The following is an 18784-nucleotide window of genomic DNA, read 5'->3' as shown; positions in this document are numbered from 1 at the left end:
CAATTTCAATACGATTAAACTCATCATCATCGGCGGTCACTCGAGACGAGTATGACGGTCTTCTTCTCAGGGTCGTCTACTTGTGGGTCCGCAGGTGGGCGTAGAGGCCGATCCGGGATCCACATATTTTTGTGCAGTGTGGGCAGGGGAAAGTGGTGGTGGGTTGTGGTCGTGCTGGAGCCTGTTTTTGTCTTTCCTTTCGGAGTTGTCGTTTGGTTTCTGCGACACGGCGGAGTTCCTTTTCGTGATGTGCTGCACCTTCTTGCACCGCTGCCCTCCAGCAGTTCCTGTTCAAGGCGATGCGCTCCCAGTCCCGAGATGTTATTTGGAATTTCTTGAGATTGGTCTTGAGGTTGTCCTTAAAACGTTTCTTTTGCCCGCCCGGGGCTCGCGGACCTCTCTCCAGCTGGGAGTATAACATCTGTTTGGGGAGGCGGGTGTCAGCCATGCGGATGAGATGTCCTGTCCATCGGAGTTGGTGCTGCATTATTAAGGTGGTGATGCTCTGTATCCTGGCTTCCTCCAGAACGCTGATGTTTGTGCGTCTGTCTTCCCATTTGATCCGGAGTATTTTCCTCAAGGTTCTCTGGTGGTGTTGTTCAAGAGCTCTTAGGTGCCTGCTGTAGGTTGTCCATGACTCTGCCCCGTAAAGTAAGGTGGGGAGAACCACAGCTTTGTAAACCAGGAGCTTGGTGTCAACCCGGAGGTCTCTGTCTTCAAAGACTCTATTCCGGAGTCTGGCATACGCTCCACTGGCACAGCTCAGGCGATGGTTGACCTCAGAGTCAATGTCCGCTTTGGAGGAGAGAAAGCAGCCGAGGTAGGGGAAATGGTGAACATATTCAAGTGCGGTGTTGTCCACATTTATGATGGGCGGAGTAGATGGCTGGTTGGGTGGGGGTTGATGTAGCACCTGGGTCTTCTTGATGTTCACGGTCAGACCCAGGGCTCTGTATGCCTTAGAGAAGGAGTTCAGGATGCCCTGGAGGTCTTCTGCAGAGTGTGCTGCAATGGCATTATCGTCTGCATACTGGAGCTCCACGACCTTGGTGGTTCTGATCTTGGTTTTGGCTTTGAACCTGTTAAGGTTGAAGAGCCTGCCATCAGTCCTGTACCATATTGGGATTCCGTGTGGTAGTTCTTTGTTGATGAGGTGGAGTATGGCGGCAATGAAGACAGAGAACAGGGTGGGTGCAATAATGCATCCCTGTTTGACCCCTGTCTCTACAGTGAAAGGCTCAGTCAAGGAGCTGTTGTTGAGCACTGTGGCTGTCATTCCGTCATGTAATAAACGCAGTATTCTGACGTATTTGTCCGGGCAACCATACCTCAGAAGGATGCTCCATAGGGCCTGGCGATCCACCGTGTCAAAGGCTTTTGTAAGGTCTATGAAAGCCATGAACAAAGGCTGTTTATGCTCACGGCATTTCTCCTGGAGTTGGCGTGCTGTAAAAATCATGTCTGCAGTGCCTCTAGATGGGCGAAAACCGCACTGCGATTCTGGGAGAATTTCCTCAGACGGTGGCAGTAGGCGATTGGCAAGAACACGAGCAAGTACTTTGCCAACTGTTGAAAGGAGCGAGATGCCCCTATAGTTTCCGCAATCCGCTTTGTCCCCTTTCTTGAAAATGGTCACTATCAGAGCATCCCTGTGCTCCGAGGGGAGTACTTCTTTTTCCCAGACCTTCAGAAAGGGGGAATGGAGGTGGCGCTGGAGCTCTAGTCCACCTTCCTTTAGGACCTCAGCTGGGATCCCATCTGGCCCAGAGGCCTTGTTGTTCTTCAGGCTCCTGATGGCATCTTGGACCTCTACTAAAGTGGGAGGTTCACCCATGTCTTCCCTGATGGGACTCTGAGGGATGTGACTGAGGAAATCTGACTGAGTTGTGCTGTCACGGTTGAGGAGTTCCTGAAAGTGCTCTCTCCACCGGTTGTTTATGGACTCATTGTCCTTCAACAGCTCCTGCCCGTCTTTAGAGCGTAGGGGTTTTTGGCCGCGATGGCTTGGGCCGTAGACAGCCTTAGTAGCGCTGAAAAAGCCTCTGGTGTCACCAGAGTCTGCCAAACTCTGGATTTCCAGTGCCCTTTCTGTCCACCAGGAGTTTTTAATCTGTCTCACCCAGCTCTGGACGTCAGCCTTGGCTTTGGAGTGTGCCTGTCTCTTTGCTGTGCAGGTGATGTCATTTTGCCAGACACGAAAGGTTTCCCTTTTCTTGGAGATGAGCTGTTCTATCTCTGTGTCGTTCTCATCAAACGTCCTGATGCTTTCTGGCCTTGTACCCGAGAGTGGCACGGCAGGTGTCGAGGATGGAAGACTTGAGCAGGCTCCAGTGTTCTTCGATGTCCTCAGGGTATTCCTGAATGAGGCTTTCTCCAAGAGAGGCCTGAAACAGCTGCAGGGCGGCAGTGTTGTTCAGGGTCTCGAGGTTTAGTCTCTGTCGGCTCAGCTTCTTTTGCAGTTTCCTCTTCCTCTTGAGTCTGATGGACATCGTGGATCGTATCAGGCGGTGATCTGTCCAGCAGGCCTCTGAATCCATCATGGCTCTTGTGATGCTCACGTCGCGCTGATCCCTGGCTCTGACAATGACATAGTCAATAAGATGCCATTGTTTAGAGCGAGGGTGTCTCCATGAACCCTTGAGTTTGTTCTTCTGGCGAAAGATGGTATTCGTGATGGTAAGGTCGTATTGAGCACATTTGCTAAGAAGCAAAACCCCGTTGGAGTTGATGTTTCCAATGCCTTCCTTTCCAATGGTGCCCTTCCAGAGGTGGTGGTCCCGGCCCACTCTGGCATTGAAATCTCCCAATATAATAATCTTGTCCTCTTTGGGGATTTTTGACAATACATCATCCAGACAGGCATAAAAGGCCTCTTTTTTGTCCTCATCGGAAACAAGGGTAGGTGCATAAGCACTAAGAACTGTTGCCGTCTGGTTGTTGACCAGCACCAGACGGAGGGTCATCAGGCGCTCACTGATTCCCACAGGGAGTTCAGAGAGCTGACTGATCAGTTGGTTCTTGATGGCAAAACCAACCCCATGGATCCTAGGCTCATCTGTGGCCTTTCCTTTCCAAAAGAAAGTGTATCCACCCTTTTCCTCCTTCAGATGACCTTCCTCTGCCCGCCGGGTTTCTGAAAGAGCAGCTATGTCAATCCGGCATCTTCTCAGTTCTCTGGCAATGATGGCGGTTCTCCTCTCCGGCCTATCACTGGTTACACTGTCCATTAGTGTGCGCACATTCCATGCTCCAAAATTCATGTTTCTGTGTTTTCGACCGCATATTGGTGATCCCTCTGAACGCGGTAATCCAGTCGGGAGGTTTGAGGCAGGCTATGTTTAGGGCACCTTTTCTAGCCCCTTCCCCCTCAGGGGTGAGCAGAGTGGATCCTAAAAAGGGCTGCTCAGTCGTGGATGCAGCTACCAAAGAGCTCTATCTGCCTCGGTCCAAGAGCCCAACGATCATCTAACATCCACCGCCTGATGTGCCAGCTTGTGACTAGGGGCTTCCAGACTTCACAATCCTGCCCCCGTTGCCACTTACTGGTCGCCACAAGACTTTAATCCGGGATGTAAGGTGGATTCCCTGAAAAAGACGCCTGTGCGTGACTTTGTTTAAAGTGGAGAGACTGGTGCACAGACAGTCACCACACTGTCCTTGACAGATCGGGGTCAGAGTCCAGTGGCAAGGAGACCAAGACGACTGGTGACCCTTTTCTGCTGCAGCCTTCATCCGCCTTCCCAGCCGTTGTGACGCCACCCCTCAGGTCAGCCATCATCCTCCGCCTGGTCCACCGTTGAGGTCTTCACTATTTACCCATAGCTGGAGCTGTTTACCCACAGCCGGGACAGTGGTTGATGGGCAGTAGGGCGTGTCCACACACCGGTGGGCCTACATGCCACATCTCTGGGGCCCACTGCTGCTCCGAGATCCTGCACAACTTAGCCTGGGACCGCAAGGTGCCAGTTACCGTGTGTGGCCACGAGGAGGCGTGTGCAAGTCTTGGCAATGGAGAGGCTGTGTACCGGCTGAGGAGGCTTACACACTCGGCTCCTCTTTTCACCCCCGGAAACAGCCGGTGGCGGTAGCTGAAAGCAGAAAAGTGGCAAGCAGAGGCAGCATGCAGCATGCACAAACTACAGGCACTACTACTCCAACACTACTGCACTGACGCATCACACGCCCTGTGTGCTGATGGAACACACACACACACGATTAAACTAATGAGGAATACACTCTATACATGTGGTAAATTACTATTCTAGCTGCAAACGTCTGGTTTTAAATGCAATATCTATTACATAGGTGTATAAAGGCCCATTTCCAGCAACCATCACTCCAGTGTTTTAATAGTCCATTGTGTTTGCTGATTGTGTTAGAAGGCTATTGCATGATTAGAAAACCCTTGAAAACATTCATGCAATTATGTTAGTTTTCAGCAATTGTATCCAAACCCAGTCCTCAAGGGGTACTGTTCTGCATGTTTTAGATGTCTCCCTCCTCCAACACACCTGATTCAAATGATCAGACCCACAGATATGTAGACTTGATTTGTTACTGAATTTCACTGTTTAATGAAATATAACTTCGTTGTGTAGCTCCTGCTCAAATATGATCTGGTGAAGTATGACATGATGAAAGATGAGCCAATGAAAGATCAATATGGTTTCTGTCAGCGAGTAAAAAAAGGTAAGGTTTTTTCCACTCACTGAAGTAGTTTTACTCTAAAGTGCCTTAGTAATGATCTGAACTTTACTGCCATTTCCCAGGCGAGACAGGGCTTTTGCTATCTAAAGTAAGTGCCGTAACCCCTTTCTTTGGGTACGCCGGAAGCAAGCAGCTGACTGAACAGAAGTTGATAAGGAACGTGTTTGTCAAGGGAGATGCCTACTTTAACACAGGTGACCTGATGGCTGAAGATAGTGATGGTTTCATCTCTTTCAAAGACAGAGTTGGAGACACCTATAGGTACGATTGTATATGATTTCATTGAATCATCAAGTCAAAGGCAGGGTATGCAAGTGTTTTCCCAAATGTTTTTCCCACTTAGTTACAATTGGGTATTTGTATAGAATAGTAAGAATTAAAATCATTTTGTTTTAGTTGCAGTGTTGTTAACTTTGGCTAATTTTATTTTCCTGGATTCAGGTGGAAAGGTGAAAATGTAGCAACAACAGAGGTGGCAGAAAGCCTTGGGTCAGTTGATTTTATCCAAGAAGTCAATGTGTATGGTGTGGAAATACCAGGTATAGTATGTTTCTTTATAGAGCAATTACCTAAAATGTCTCAATGTCAGCCCCTACCACATTCCTAAAAAGGTATTTACAATGAATTTACAAAGAATGATGTAAGGGCCAGTCCAACAGAGATTTTTTCATGCCTTGGTGCTGATATTTGCTGGAAAAAACACTGATTATGAAATAATATAACTTTCTTTTACATTGGAAATTGTACGTTTATGCATATTTTTTATTTTCCCAACCGGGGAGTCGCTGATGGTGAAGAGGTACACTTGCCTGTCTTGTGTGCTGACACTGTAAGTTCGATTCCCGCATATTGCGGTGTGAATGTGTGTGTGACACACACACACACACACGAGCACACACAAAATCCCAACCTCTTATCCTCATGAGGGTGGCTTGCATACTAGAGCCTATCCCAACAGTCATTGACGAGTAGGCAGGGTACACCCTCATCCACACTCACGCCTATGAACAATTTAGAGTGCTCAATCGGCGTACCATGCATGTCTTTGGAATGTGAGAAGGAACCGGAGCCATTTATGCATACCGTATTTTTCTGACTAAAAGTCGCTCTGGAATATACAGAACTGTCTCAGAAAATTTTAACGGGGGAGCGAGTTCAGGATCCTAACAGCCTGGAGTATGAAGCTGTTTGAGAGTCTGGTGGTGCGGGAGCGCAGGCTTCTGTACCTCTTCCCAGAGGGCAGAAGCTCGAACAAAGAGTGAGCGGGGTGACTCACATCACTCACAATCGTGGTCGGATCATTGCTTGTCGGTTGTTGCATGCAATCGCTGCTGTCACGGTCACGTCACACTGTCTTTCTGTTCCACGTCTTGTTAGGTCAGTCCTGTTGTTAGTGTGGTACCGTTTTTTTCCGTGTATAGTGCGCAAAACTTAACTAATTTATTGTCCTAAAATCTGGGGTGCGCATTATACATGGGTACAAAAAAAATAAAAAAAAAATTTTTTTTTAATTTTTTTTTTTTTTTTTTTTTTAATAGCCAATGATCGTCACACACGCAGGGAGGCAATGGGTCCCATTTTTATAGTCTTTGGTATGGTCTTAACTAGGCTGGATGTAATTTTTTTTGTTGGCGTTGATTTCTCCGACTGCCCGTAAACGCACCACCGCGCTTCGTGCGCGCACGGGACAGCAAACGAGCAGGTGATCGAGCAAGCGTCTGATACGAGAGCATTGCGGTCGCATGGAGCGTGTTTGAAGTGAACAGCAGAGAAGAAAGGCAAAGTGTTGTGAAATAAAATGCACAGAACGGATGCGCAAGACACGTCAGCTATATAAAGAGCGAGAGTTGTTTTCTTCCTATTAGTTTCAATTCACAGTTTAATTAGCAGTTTCAATCAGCAAATAACAAAATGCGTATTACAGGTAATATTTTATTTCACAACACTTTGCCTTGTTCCTTTGGTCTCTGCTGTTCATCCTAAAACACAAAGGCGCTCTTTAAGCAATGCGACAGTGAGCGCCCGGCGCGCTGCGGTTGCGCGACCGCACCAAATTAAGCTCCCTGCGCAGTGCGCACTGAGGTCCACTTAAATTTTAGAAAGTACATCAGGACTTTAAAAATATCTTCTAAATTTCAGCGACGGCTCTGTCACAATAATCGACCAGCCCGGTGCAGTTGGGCGGTCGGCGGCGCGCTACGGTTGAGCGTTCTCTCGCGCGCGCTCTCTCTCGCTCTCTCTCGCACACACGCGCACACACGCAAACCGGATATCATACGGAGGCCGCCATTACAGATGCGCAGAACGGATGAGCAAGACACGTCAGCTATATAAAGAGCGAGAGTTCAGTTCTCTACCTAAATCCGTATTACAGGTAATATTTTATTTCACCACACTTTGCCTTGTTCCTGTCTTCTCTGCTGTTCACTTCAAACACGCTCCATGCGCACGGAGCGCGGTGGTGCGTTTACGGGCAGTCGGAGAAATCAACGCCAACAAAAAAAATTACATCCAGCCTAGTTAAGACCATACCAAAGACTATAAAAATGGGACCCATTGCCTCCCTGCGTGTGTGACGATCATTGGGACTTAAAAAAAAAAAAAAGAACAAAAAAAATTAAAAAAAATTTTTTTAAAAATTCATAAAAATTGGGTGCGTATCATACATGGGTACAAGCTTTTTTCCAGCATCAGCATGCCATTTTTAGGGGTGCGTACTATACATGGGGGCGCACTATACACGGAAAAAAACGGTAGTTAAGTTATGTTAGTGTACCAAGTATGTATTTTGAGTTCTTCCAATAAACCCTGGTCCAAGCTGCACTTGGTCGCCCTGCTCCATCTTCCACCATCCAAGCCTGACAAAATGATCCGACCATCACAGCGACCAGCGCTTGGACCTTCCACCATCAGCTCCTGTCCGCGACGCCCGATCGACGTCCGTCGTCCGAGCAGGTTCCAGCACCATGGGCTTCGCAGCCGCCATCGGACTTCACTCCAGCGACGCCGGACTCGCGGCCGCCATCAGAGTTCCTCCCGGCGCCATCGGCTCCGCGACCGTCATCTGACTTCGCTGCCGCGACGCTGGATCCTCGGCCGCCATCGGAGTGCTTCTGGCGCCAGCGGCTTCGCGGCCGCGATCAGACTTCGCTACCGCGACGCCGGACCCGCGGTTGCCATTGGAGTGCTTCCCGGCACCATCAGACTCGCGGCCGCCAACGGGCTCCACCCCAGCTGCGCCGGACCCGCGATCGTCCATGGCCCCACCCCCACTGCTGGAGCCTGCGGACTTCAAACTCTGACTTTTCAAGTTTCCGCCGAGCACGGTTCCGTTCCACGAGTTTCCGCCGAGTGCGGTTCATGTCCCCCGAGTTTGTGTGAGTGCCGCCCGAGTGCGGTTCAGGTTTGTGTTAGTTTCTGCCCGAGTGCGGTTCATGGTTGTGTGAGTTGCCGCCAGAGTGCGGTTTATGGTTGTGTGAGTTGCCGCCAGAGTGCGGTTCAGGGTTGTGTGAGTTGCCGCCAGAGTGCGGTTCAGGGTTGTGTGAGTTGCCGCCCAAGTGCGGTTCGGTTCCCCAAGTTGCTGCCGATTGCGCGTCAGGCCCCCAGTGTGTGCCGCGATTGTGGCCCTGGGCCCCTGACCTCCGCTGAGTGCAGGTCTGTTCCCCAAGTTGCTGCCGATTTCGCGTCAGGCCCCCAGTGTGTGCCGCGATTGTGGTCCTGGGCCCCTGACCTCCGCTGAGTGCAGGTCTGATCCCCAAGTTGCTGCCGATTGCGCGTCAGGCCCCCAGTGTGTGCCGCGATTGTGGCCCTGGGCCCCTGACCTCCGCTGAGTGCAGGTCTGTTCCCCAAGTTGCTGCCGATTTCGCGTCAGGCCCCCAGTGTGTGCCGCGATTGTGGTCCTGGGCCCCTGACCTCCGCTGAGTGCAGGTCTGATCCCCAAGTTGCTGCCGATTGCGCGTCAGGCCCCCAGTGTGTGCCGCGATTGTGGCCCTGGGCCCCTGACCTCCGCTGAGTGCAGGTCTGTTCCCCAAGTTGCCGCTGAATGCTGTTGTTTCCCCAGTCGCTGCCGTGTTCCGTTCAGGCCGTTTCGAAAACCAGTGGGGTTGTCTGGACTGGTGTGTTTCCACCCCGCCCCCCCGCCTGCCGCCGTGGGAGGTTGGGTTTTCTGTCTTTCTGTTCCACGTCTTGTTAGGTCAGTCCTGTTGTTAGTGTGGTAGTTAAGTTATGTCAGTCTACCAAGTTCGTGTTTTGAGTTTGTTCCAATAAACCCTGGTACAAGCTGCACTTGGTCGCCCTGCTCCATCTTCCACCATCCAAGCCTGACAGGTTTACAGCTTAAGAAAACTCAAATATCCTAATTATAATTTCAAAGTCGCTCCTGAGTATAAGTCTCCCCCCCACCCAAACTATTAAAAAAAAAACATGATTTATAGTCCGAAAAATACGGTATATGATCTTTATATGCATGTACCGTATTTTGCGGACTATAAAACGCACCTGATTATAAGACGCACCAGCTAAAATTAGGTGAAAATCTTGTTTTGTTCATATATAAGACTCATTGGACTATAAACCGCAGGTGTTTTCATGTTTAACTATCTTTTGTAAGAGAATATACACAAAGAGGACTGTCAGGAAAGAGATGGTTCTTTGGGGACACATAAAGTTGGCAATGCGGTACGAGCTGCACGCAAAGCTCCGGAGAAGACATGACCCAAAAAAAAAATACTGAAAAGGGTGATGCAACAATATCATCAACAATAGCCCAGTGCCCTCTAGTGGCCGGAGGAAACCTCTAAAGTACACGCAGCAGCTCCATTTCTTTCGTTAAGAGACAAATTGACTGCTTTTATCTTAAAAGAGGCATCATATGCATTTCCTTCGTCCCCCATAATGAAGGTTTGTGTATAAAAGTTTCCTTTCTCCAGTAATCTTCGTCTTGATCGTTCGTTTCTTGTTGGTGTCAATTGTGCGGCACTATTTGCCTGGTGGACGGACATGCGATCAACATACCACTCTTCTCCCCAGTGACCGTATGTCTGGTCACACATCCTTCCGTCCAGCAAGGCGGTGCCGCACAACAGTGGTCTACAACCTTTTCACTAACAAGCGTATAAGTGTATTAGACATCACGAAAATTACCAAAATTCCCCACTGGACTACAGGCCGCAGGGTTCAAATCTTGTGCAAAAAATAGCGGCTTATAGTCCAGAAAACACGGTATAAGTTTGTACATCGTATTTTTTAAATTTATACAGTAATCCCTCGTATTTTTGCTTGGGTTACGTTCCGAAAAGAACCCGTGAAAGAACCTGCAAAGTACGTGAAGTAGAAAATGTGTCATGATTCGTCCCCGGTTTTGCTGGGTTGCCATGGTTTCTGTGTCCGTGTGCTCGCCCCTCCCTTCCTGTGTGTCCTTGTTTGGAGTGATCACACGCACCTGCCTCTCGTTACCTGGCTCGTATTTAAGTCCTGTCTGCGTGTCACTCCCTGTCGGATCATTGTTGTCGGAATGTCCTGTGTTCTTGTCTCACGTCCCGGTCAGCCAAGGTATTGTGTTGTTAAGTCATGTCCGTTTGCTGAGTCTGTTCGTTTGTTCACTACAATAAACCCTGGTCCAAGCTGCACTTGGTCGCCCTGCTCCATTTCTCCACTCCGCATTCGTGACAGAATGATCCGACCACACAGCGACCAGCGCTTGGACCCCCTCCACCACCAGCTTCCGTAAGCCAAGCCAAGCAACCAAGCCAAGCCAAGCAACCAAGCCACGCCAAGCAACCAAGCCACGCCAAGCAACCAAGCCACGCCAAGCAACCAAGCCACGCCAAGCAACCAAGCCACGCCAAGCAACCAAGCCACGCCAAGCAACCAAGCCACGCCAAGCAACCAAGCCACGCCAAGCAACCAAGCCACGCCAAGCAACCAAGCCACGCCAAGCAGCCAAGCCAAGCCACGCCAAGCAGCCAAGCCAAGCAACCAAGCCACGGTAAGCAACCAATCCACGCCAAGCAACCAAGCCACGCCAAGCAACCAAGCCAAGCCAAGAAACCAAGCCAAGCAACCAAGCCACGCCAAGCAACCAAGCCACGCCAAGCAACCAAGCCACGCCAAGCAACCAAGCCACGCCAAGCAACCAAGCCACCCCACTGCTGCAGCGCTCTTGCCGCTGCGCACAGCTCCGCCTTCCAATTGCCGCTGATTGCGGTCCGGACTTCAAACTGCCGCTGATTGCGGCTCTGACTTTTCACGTTTCCGCCGAGCACGGTTCCGCTCCCCGAGTTTCCGCCGAATGCGGTTCATGTCCCCCGAGTTTGTGTGAGTGCCACCCGAGTGTGGTTCATGGTTGTGTGAGTTTCCGCCAGAGTGCGGTTCATGGTTGTGTGAGTTTCCGCCAGAGTGCGGTTCATGGTTGTGTGAGTTGCCGCCAGAGTGCGGTTCATGGTTGTGTGAGTTTCCGCCAGAGTGCGGTTCATGGTTGTGTGAGTCGCCGCCCTAGTGCGGTTCATGTCCCCCCAAGTTCCTGCCGATTGCGCGTCAGGCCCCCAGTGTGTGCCGCGAGTGTGGCCCTGGGCCCCTGACCTCCGCTGAGTGCAGTTCTGTTCCCCAAGTTCCTGCCGATTGCGCGTCAGGCCTCCAGTGTGTGCCGCGAGTGTGGCCCTGGGCCCCTGACCTCCGCTGAGTGCAGTTCTGTTCCCCGAGTTCCTGCCGATTGCGCGTCAGGCCCCCAGTGTGTGCCGCGAGTGTGGCCCTGGGCCCCTGACCTCCGCTGAGTGCAGTTCTGTTCCCTAGTCGCCGCCCCCCGAGAGCGGCTCTCTGCCCCTAGTCGCCGCCGCCAGAGTGCGGTTCATGGTTGTGTGAGTTTCCGCCAGAGTGCGGTTCATGGTTGTGTGAGTTGCCGCCAGAGTGCGGTTCATGGTTGTGTGAGTCGCCGCCCTAGTGCGGTTCATGTCCCCCCAAGTTCCTGCCGATTGCGCGTCAGGCCTCCAGTGTGTGCCGCGAGTGTGGCCCTGGGCCCCTGACCTCCGCTGAGTGCAGTTCTGTTCCCCGAGTTCCTGCCGATTGCGCGTCAGGCCCCCAGTGTGTGCCGCGAGTGTGGCCCTGGGCCCCTGACCTCCGCTGAGTGCAGTTCTGTTCCCTAGTCGCCGCCCCCCGAGAGCGGCTCTCTGCCCCTAGTCGCCGCCGCCCGAGTGCGGTTCTCTGCCCCCCCGCCCCCCCCGCGTGCCGTCGTGAGGGATTGGATTTTTTGGGACGTCGGGAGCCGTCCCTTGTGGGGGGGGTACTGTCACGATTCGTCCCCGGTTTTGCTGGGTTGCCATGGTTTCTGTGTCCGTGTGCTCGCCCCTCCCTTCCTGTGTGTCCTTGTTTGGAGTGATCACACGCACCTGCCTCTCGTTACCTGGCTCGTATTTAAGTCCTGTCTGCGTGTCACTCCCTGTCGGATCATTGTTGTCGGAATGTCCTGTGTTCTTGTCTCACGTCCCGGTCAGCCAAGGTATTGTGTTGTTAAGTCATGTCCGTTTGCTGAGTCTGTTCGTTTGTTCACTACAATAAACCCTGGTCCAAGCTGCACTTGGTCGCCCTGCTCCATTTCTCCACTCCGCATTCGTGACAAAATGTATGACATTGAAGCCAAATAACAAAACCTGTGTTTAGGCCCACACATTTGTTTAACAAAGAGGAGCGCTTTCTTGCTACGGTAAAATAATAATTTTAATCAACAATACGAAGTAGGCCCACTGGTTAGCACATCCGCCTCACAGGTCAGAGGGTACAGGTTTGATTCCAGCTCCGGCCCTCCATGTGTGGAGTTTGCATGTTCTCCCCGTGCCTGCGTGGGTTTTCTCCGGGCAGTCCGGTTTCCTCCCACATTCCAAATACATGCATGGTAGGCTGACTGAGCACTCCAAATTGCCCATAGGTGTGAGTACTCGTGTGGATGGTTGTTTGTCTCTGTGTGCCATGCGATTGGCTGGCAACCGGTTCAGGGTGTCCCCCGATGACTGCTGGGACAGGCTCCAGCTCAGTGGCCTAGTGGTAGAGTGTCCGCCCTGAGACTGGAAGGTTGTGGGTTCAAACCCCGTCGGGGTCATACCAAAGACTATAAAAATGGGACCCATTGCCTCCCTGCTTGGCACTCAGCATTAAGGGTTGGAATTGACCAATTAGATCACCAGATGATTCCCGAGCGCGGCACCGCTGCTGCTCACTGCTCCCCTCTCCCCCAGGGGATGGATCAAAATCACATGGGGATGGGTTAAATGCAGAGGACAAATTTCACCACACCCAGATCAAAGTCAAAGTCAAAGTCAGCTTTATTGTCAATCTCTCCACATGTCACAACACACAAAGAGACCGAAATTACGTTTTTCTCTATCCCACGGTGACGAGACACATAACACGATAGACATACAAGTACGCGACACAATATAAAAACAAGAAGGCAAAAATTCAAACAATCAATAGTAAGAGTGATGAACAAATAATAAACAGATAACACAATAAATAAGAGGAGCAAAACGGAGCCAGCAAGCATAGCGCAAAAGTAAAAAACATCATAAACAAAAAGGCACAAACAATAAATAATAAGAGTAATAATAAATAATAAATAAACAGATAACACAACAAATAAGAGCCAGTGTGCATACAGACAGTACAGATAGTAAAAGTACAGGACGCTACGCAGAACGGGGGAGCGAGTTCAGGATCCTAACAGCCTGGAGTATGAAGCTGTTTGAGAGTCTGGTGGTGCGGGAGCGCAGGCTTCTGTACCTCTTCCCAGAGGGCAGAAGCTCGAACAAAGAGTGAGCGGGGTGACTCACATCACTCACAATCGTGGTCGCCTTGCGGGTGAGATGGGAGGTGTAAATGTCCTTCAAGGGGGGGAGCGAAGCACCAGCAATCTTACCAGCCGTGTTCACTATGCGCTGCAGGGCCTTCAAGTTGTAGTCAGTGCAGCCGCCACCCCAAACAGCAATACAGCTGGAGAGGACGCTCTCAATGGTGCCGCGGTAAAATGCAGTCATGACGGCCGGAGGAGCGCTCGCTCGCCTGAGTTTCCGCAGGAAGTACAGGCGGCGCTGGGCTTTCTTTGCCAGTGATGCGGTGTTGGTGGACCAGGAGAGATCCTCACTGATGTGCACCCCCAGGAACTTGGCGCTGCTCACTCTCTCCACCACAGCACCGTCGATGGTCAGCGGCAGGTGTTGGGTGTGACCCTTCCGGAAGTCCACAACAATCTCCTTGGTCTTGTCGACGTTCAGCAGGAGGTTGTTGTCCCTGCACCACGTGGTCAGAAGGTCAACCTCCAGCCTGTATTGAGTCTCGTCTCCCTTGGTGATGAGACCCACCAGAGTCGTGTCGTCAGCAAACTTCATGATACGGTTGTCGCTGTAGGTTGCAGTGCAGTCATGCGTCAGGAGGGTGAAGAGCAGCGGACTGAGCACGCAGCCTTGGGGGGCCCCCGTGCTCAGCGTGATGCTGGCGGAGATTTTGTCGCCAACACGTACTACCTGTGGCCTCTGACAGAGGAAGTCCAGTAGCCAGTTGCAGAGGTAGGTACTGAGGCCCAGCGCGTCAAGTTTGCTGATGAGGCGTTGTGGCACAATGGTGTTGAAGGCAGAACTGAAGTCCACAAACAGCAATCTCACATACGAGTCCCTCCTCTCCAGGTGGGTGAGGGCCGAGTGGAGGGCAGAGCAGACGGCATCCTCAGAAGACCGTTTGGCTCGGTACGCAAACTGGAAGGGGTCAATGGTGGGGGGGAGAACGGATCGGATGTGCTGCATGACAAGCCGCTCAAAGCACTTCATGATGATGGGCGTAAGTGCCACGGGGCGGTAGTCATTGAAGCAGGACGGAGCGGGTTTCTTCGGCACAGGTACGATGGTGGCAGCTTTGAAACACGACGGGACGATGGCCTGCTGCAGGGAAGTGTTAAAGATGTCCGTGAAGACATCCGTCAGCTCACCAGCGCAGCCCTTCAGGGCCCGACCCGGGATGTTGTCAGGGCCCGCCGCCTTACGGATGTTGATAGCGGCAAGCGCCCTCCTCACGCTGTCGGCGGAGAGGCACAGGGGCAGCTCGTGTGAAGGGGGAGTGGCCTTCAGCGGGCAAGTTCTGTTCTGAGCGTCGAAGCGAGCAAAGAAGCGGTTGAGGTCATTGAGCAGACGGACGTCGCCTTCACAGCTCTGCGGCGCGGGCTTGTAATCCGTGATGGTCTGAATGCCCTGCCAAAGGCTCCGTGCGTCCCTGCTGTCCTTGAAGTGGGCGGTAATTTTGCACGAGAACGCCCTCTTTGCTTCTTTGATGCCCCGGGACAGGTCGGCCCTCGCAGTCCTCAAGCCAGCCTCATCCCCTGCTCTAAAGGCTTTGTCCCTGGCCCTCAGCAGCCTGAAGACAGCCCCTGTCAGCCATGGCTTCCGGTTAGCCCGAGTGACGATGGATTTTGAGAGAGTCACATCATCAATGCACTTCCTGATGTAGGAGGAAACAGAGTCAGTATACTCCTCAATGTCTGTCCGATCGTCGCAAGTGGCAGCCCTCCTAAACATGTCCCAGTCAGTAGAGCCAAAGCAGTCACGCAGTGCATCAGAGGCACCCTCAGGCCACACCCGTACCTGCTTGCGAACCGGCCTGGACGCTCTCACCATTTGTCTGTATGCGGGCAAAAGCATAACAGTGATATGGTCAGAAAGTCCAAGATGGGGGAGGGGGGCGGCTTTGAAAGCTCCTTTATGCGAAGAGTAGACCCGGTCCAGGAAGCTGTCGCTACGCGTAGGAAAATTAACATGCTGGTGAAGCCTCGGAAAAACAGACTTCAGGTTAGCATGATTAAAATCCCCAGCGAAGATGGTGAAACCGTCAGGGTGCGCTGTCTCTTGTTCACTGACAGCCTGGTACAGTTCACTAAGAGCCGCGATCCTGTCGCCTTCGATGTTGGAAGGCGGGATGTAAACCGCGACTAGCAGAATCGCGGTAAATTCCCTTGGCAGGTAAAAAGGACGGCACTTAATGATCATGAACTCCGCCAGTGGCGAGCAGTGCTTGCATACTACTACAGAGTCCCGGCACCATTCGTCACGGATGTAGACGCATATTCCACCTCCACGAGATTTCCCCCCTTGTACAATGGCCCGGTCCGCCCGATAGCACGCTAGCCGCTCCAGATGTACGGCAGAGTCCGGAATGTTGACAGTCAACCAAGTCTCAGTGAACACGAGCACACAGCAGTCCCGCACTGTCCGGTTTGTAAATTGCAGCAGGCGAATGTAATCCATTTTGTTGTCCAGCGATCGAACATTCGCCAGAAGAATGGAAGCCACGGCCGGGCGAGCAGGGCTGGCCGCCAGCCTGGCCCGGACGCCCCCGCGTTTGCCCCTCTTCAGCCTCCTCGCACACCGCTTTCGACGCTTCCCAACCGGGGGAGGAATAGCAGACGAGCCCGGCGACGGTTCAGGATGTAGCAGTCCGAGCTCCTTTGATGTTCCCGCATCAAAGTCCAGAACTCGACAAAACTCGCTTTTGCCGATGTCAAGCAGAACCTGCCTGCCGTACTTGTAGCACGACTCAGTAAGACGAGACGAACAAAAAAACCTGCCGGACAAACACTCATTAGACGGACAAAACACCGTTTGGGCGGGACAGAGAGAGGTCGCTGCGTATGCACGCGCCGCCATCTTAAAAGGAATGTGTGTGACGATCATTGGGACTTTAACTTTAACTTTAGCATGCCCACGACCCCCGTGGGGACAAACGGTATAGAGCAGGGGTGCCCAAACTTTTTCAGCTCGCAAGCTACTTTTGAAATGACCAAGTCACAAAGCTCTACCCACTAAAAAAAAAGAAATATATATATATATATATATATATATATATATATATCAAAGTCAAAAAAAGTCAAAGTCAGCTTTATTGTCAATCTCTTCACATGTCAACACACACAAAGAAACCGAAATTACGTTTTCTCTATCCCACGGTGACGAGACATATTACACGATAGACATACAAGTAAACGACACAATCTAAAAACAAGAAGGCACAAACAATAAATAATAAGAATGATGAATAAATAATAAATAAACAGATAACACAATAAATAAGTATACTACAATACTCTTGTAATTTCCTAAATTGCAGTACCTTGTTGACTTTGCGTATGAATTGTTATAAATCAGGATATTGTTCTATATTTTTTATTTTAAAAAATATATATATATATCGATCGTAGAGCACTATATCGTAGGGGTGTAACGATACATCGATACACATCGATTAATCGATATAATGCTCTACGATTTATTGGCATCGATGCTAAACGTAAACATCGATTTATATCGCCGTGTTTGACCTCTGACATTAGACGCGACTTTATTTTGAAATCCAGTTCATTGTTGCTTGCTTCCTCTTTCCGGGAGCAGGGAGCAGTGCGCGGCGTTGTGTTGTGAGCAGAGCAGGCACGTGAAAGGGGAGTCGACAACTAGTACGCGGCTCCTGGGCTCGTGCTATGGCTAGTGTCCAAAAAGACAAAGAAATTTGCTCCCCTTTAGGCTTCAAGTCATTCGTTTGGAAGCACTTTGGATTCCAAAGAAAAGATGGCTCAACGGACAAGACACGTGCAGTTTGTAAATCCTGCCATGCGGTGATCAAATATTCAGGGCGCACAAATCTCGCCGCACATTTAAAGAAAAAACACGACATCAAAGTTCAGTGTTAAAGTAAGCAATTTGTATACTACAATACTCTTGTAATTTCCTAAATAAAGAGTTTGCAGTACCTTGTTGATTTTGCGTATGAATTGTTATAAATCAGGATATTGTTCTATATTTTTTATTAAAAAAAAAAAAATTGATCGTAGAGCACTATATCGCGATATATCGTGAATGAATCGCAGCAGGCTTTAAGTTATCGGCAAATATCGTATCGTAGTTCTTATTATCGATATTATATCGTATCGTGACAAAACCCGCGATCTTTTTGGACACTAGCCATAGCACCAGCCCAGGAGCCGCGTACTAGTTGTCGACTCCCCTTTCACGTGCCTGCTCTGCTCACAACACAACGCCGCGCACTGCTCCCTGCTCCCGGAAAGAGGAAGCAAGCAACAATGAACTGGATTTCAAAATAGAGTCGCGTCTAATGTCCGAGGTCAAACACGGCGATATAAATCGATGTTTACGTTTAACATCGATGCCAATAAATCGTAGAGCATTATATCGATTAATAAATGTGTATCGATGTATCGTTACTCCCCTAATATATACACGTATGTGCTTTTTCACATGTACACTTGCTCCGTTTTCTCTCCTTTTATTTATTGGGTTATTTGTTTATTTATTATTTATTCATCACTCTTATTATTTATTGTTTGTGCCTTCTTGTTTTTATTTTGTGTCGTTTACTTGTATGTCTATCGTGTGCTGTGTCTCGTCACCGTGGGACAGAGGAAACGTAATTTCGGTTTCTTTGTGTGTCGTGACATCTGAAGAGATTGACAATAAAGCAGACTTTGACTTTGAAAATAACCCACAGACTACTGGTGAGAGCTTGGTTACTACTAACTCTACATACACTACTGTGTGTCCACGCCGCCCACTCACAATGATTGCATACAAGAAAAAAACTAGATTATTATTTTGTGATTATAAAGTACTGTAATTGTCTATGTATAATACGCCCCATGTGTAATACGCACCCTAAAAATGGCATGTCGATGCTGGAAAAAAGCCTGTACCCATGTATAATACGCACCCAAATTTTGACTCTTACTTAAGTCCGTAAACGTAAAATTATTTCAGAAAAAAGATCATCTTTGGGAACAACCGGATGTTATTCTGCCGGTCAGTATCACTGCGCATGCAGTAGCAAACTCGATAGCGAAGAAATATGGGAGACTCTCAACAGGATCTCCAATATTTGAGTGATGTTCCAGTTATTTACGACAATTATCTATTATTATAATAATAATATACATAATATATATAACAATTATTCACAATGGTCATGGTGATCGTTCTGGTGATTTCTTAACTAGGCTGGATGTATTTTTTTTGTTGGCGTTGATTTCTCCGTCACCACCGCG

General features: G+C 50.1%; 1 protein-coding gene across 4 annotated transcripts in view; it reads left to right on the top strand.

Moving 5' to 3' along the window:
- slc27a6 (solute carrier family 27 member 6) overlaps window positions 1–18784 on the top strand; it is a 97576-nt gene that overhangs the window by 40683 nt on the left and 38109 nt on the right. For 3 of the 4 annotated variants that reach the window (XM_061293679.1, XM_061293681.1, XM_061293682.1), the window contains exons 6-8: window positions 4599–4689; window positions 4770–4968; window positions 5149–5246. In XM_061293679.1, coding sequence (XP_061149663.1) covers window positions 4599–4689; window positions 4770–4968; window positions 5149–5246 — 388 coding nt within the window. The remainder of the gene's footprint in view (window positions 1–4598; window positions 4690–4769; window positions 4969–5148; window positions 5247–18784) is intronic. The other variant, XM_061293680.1, reaches the window with a different exon arrangement.

The sequence above is a fragment of the Syngnathus typhle genome, linkage group LG12 (assembly GCF_033458585.1).
Source record: "Syngnathus typhle isolate RoL2023-S1 ecotype Sweden linkage group LG12, RoL_Styp_1.0, whole genome shotgun sequence".
In the NCBI taxonomy this organism is placed as follows: domain Eukaryota; kingdom Metazoa; phylum Chordata; class Actinopteri; order Syngnathiformes; family Syngnathidae; genus Syngnathus; species Syngnathus typhle.
The sequence above is the reverse complement of the archived record's forward strand: the minus strand, read 5'-3'. Positions and strand labels throughout refer to the sequence as shown.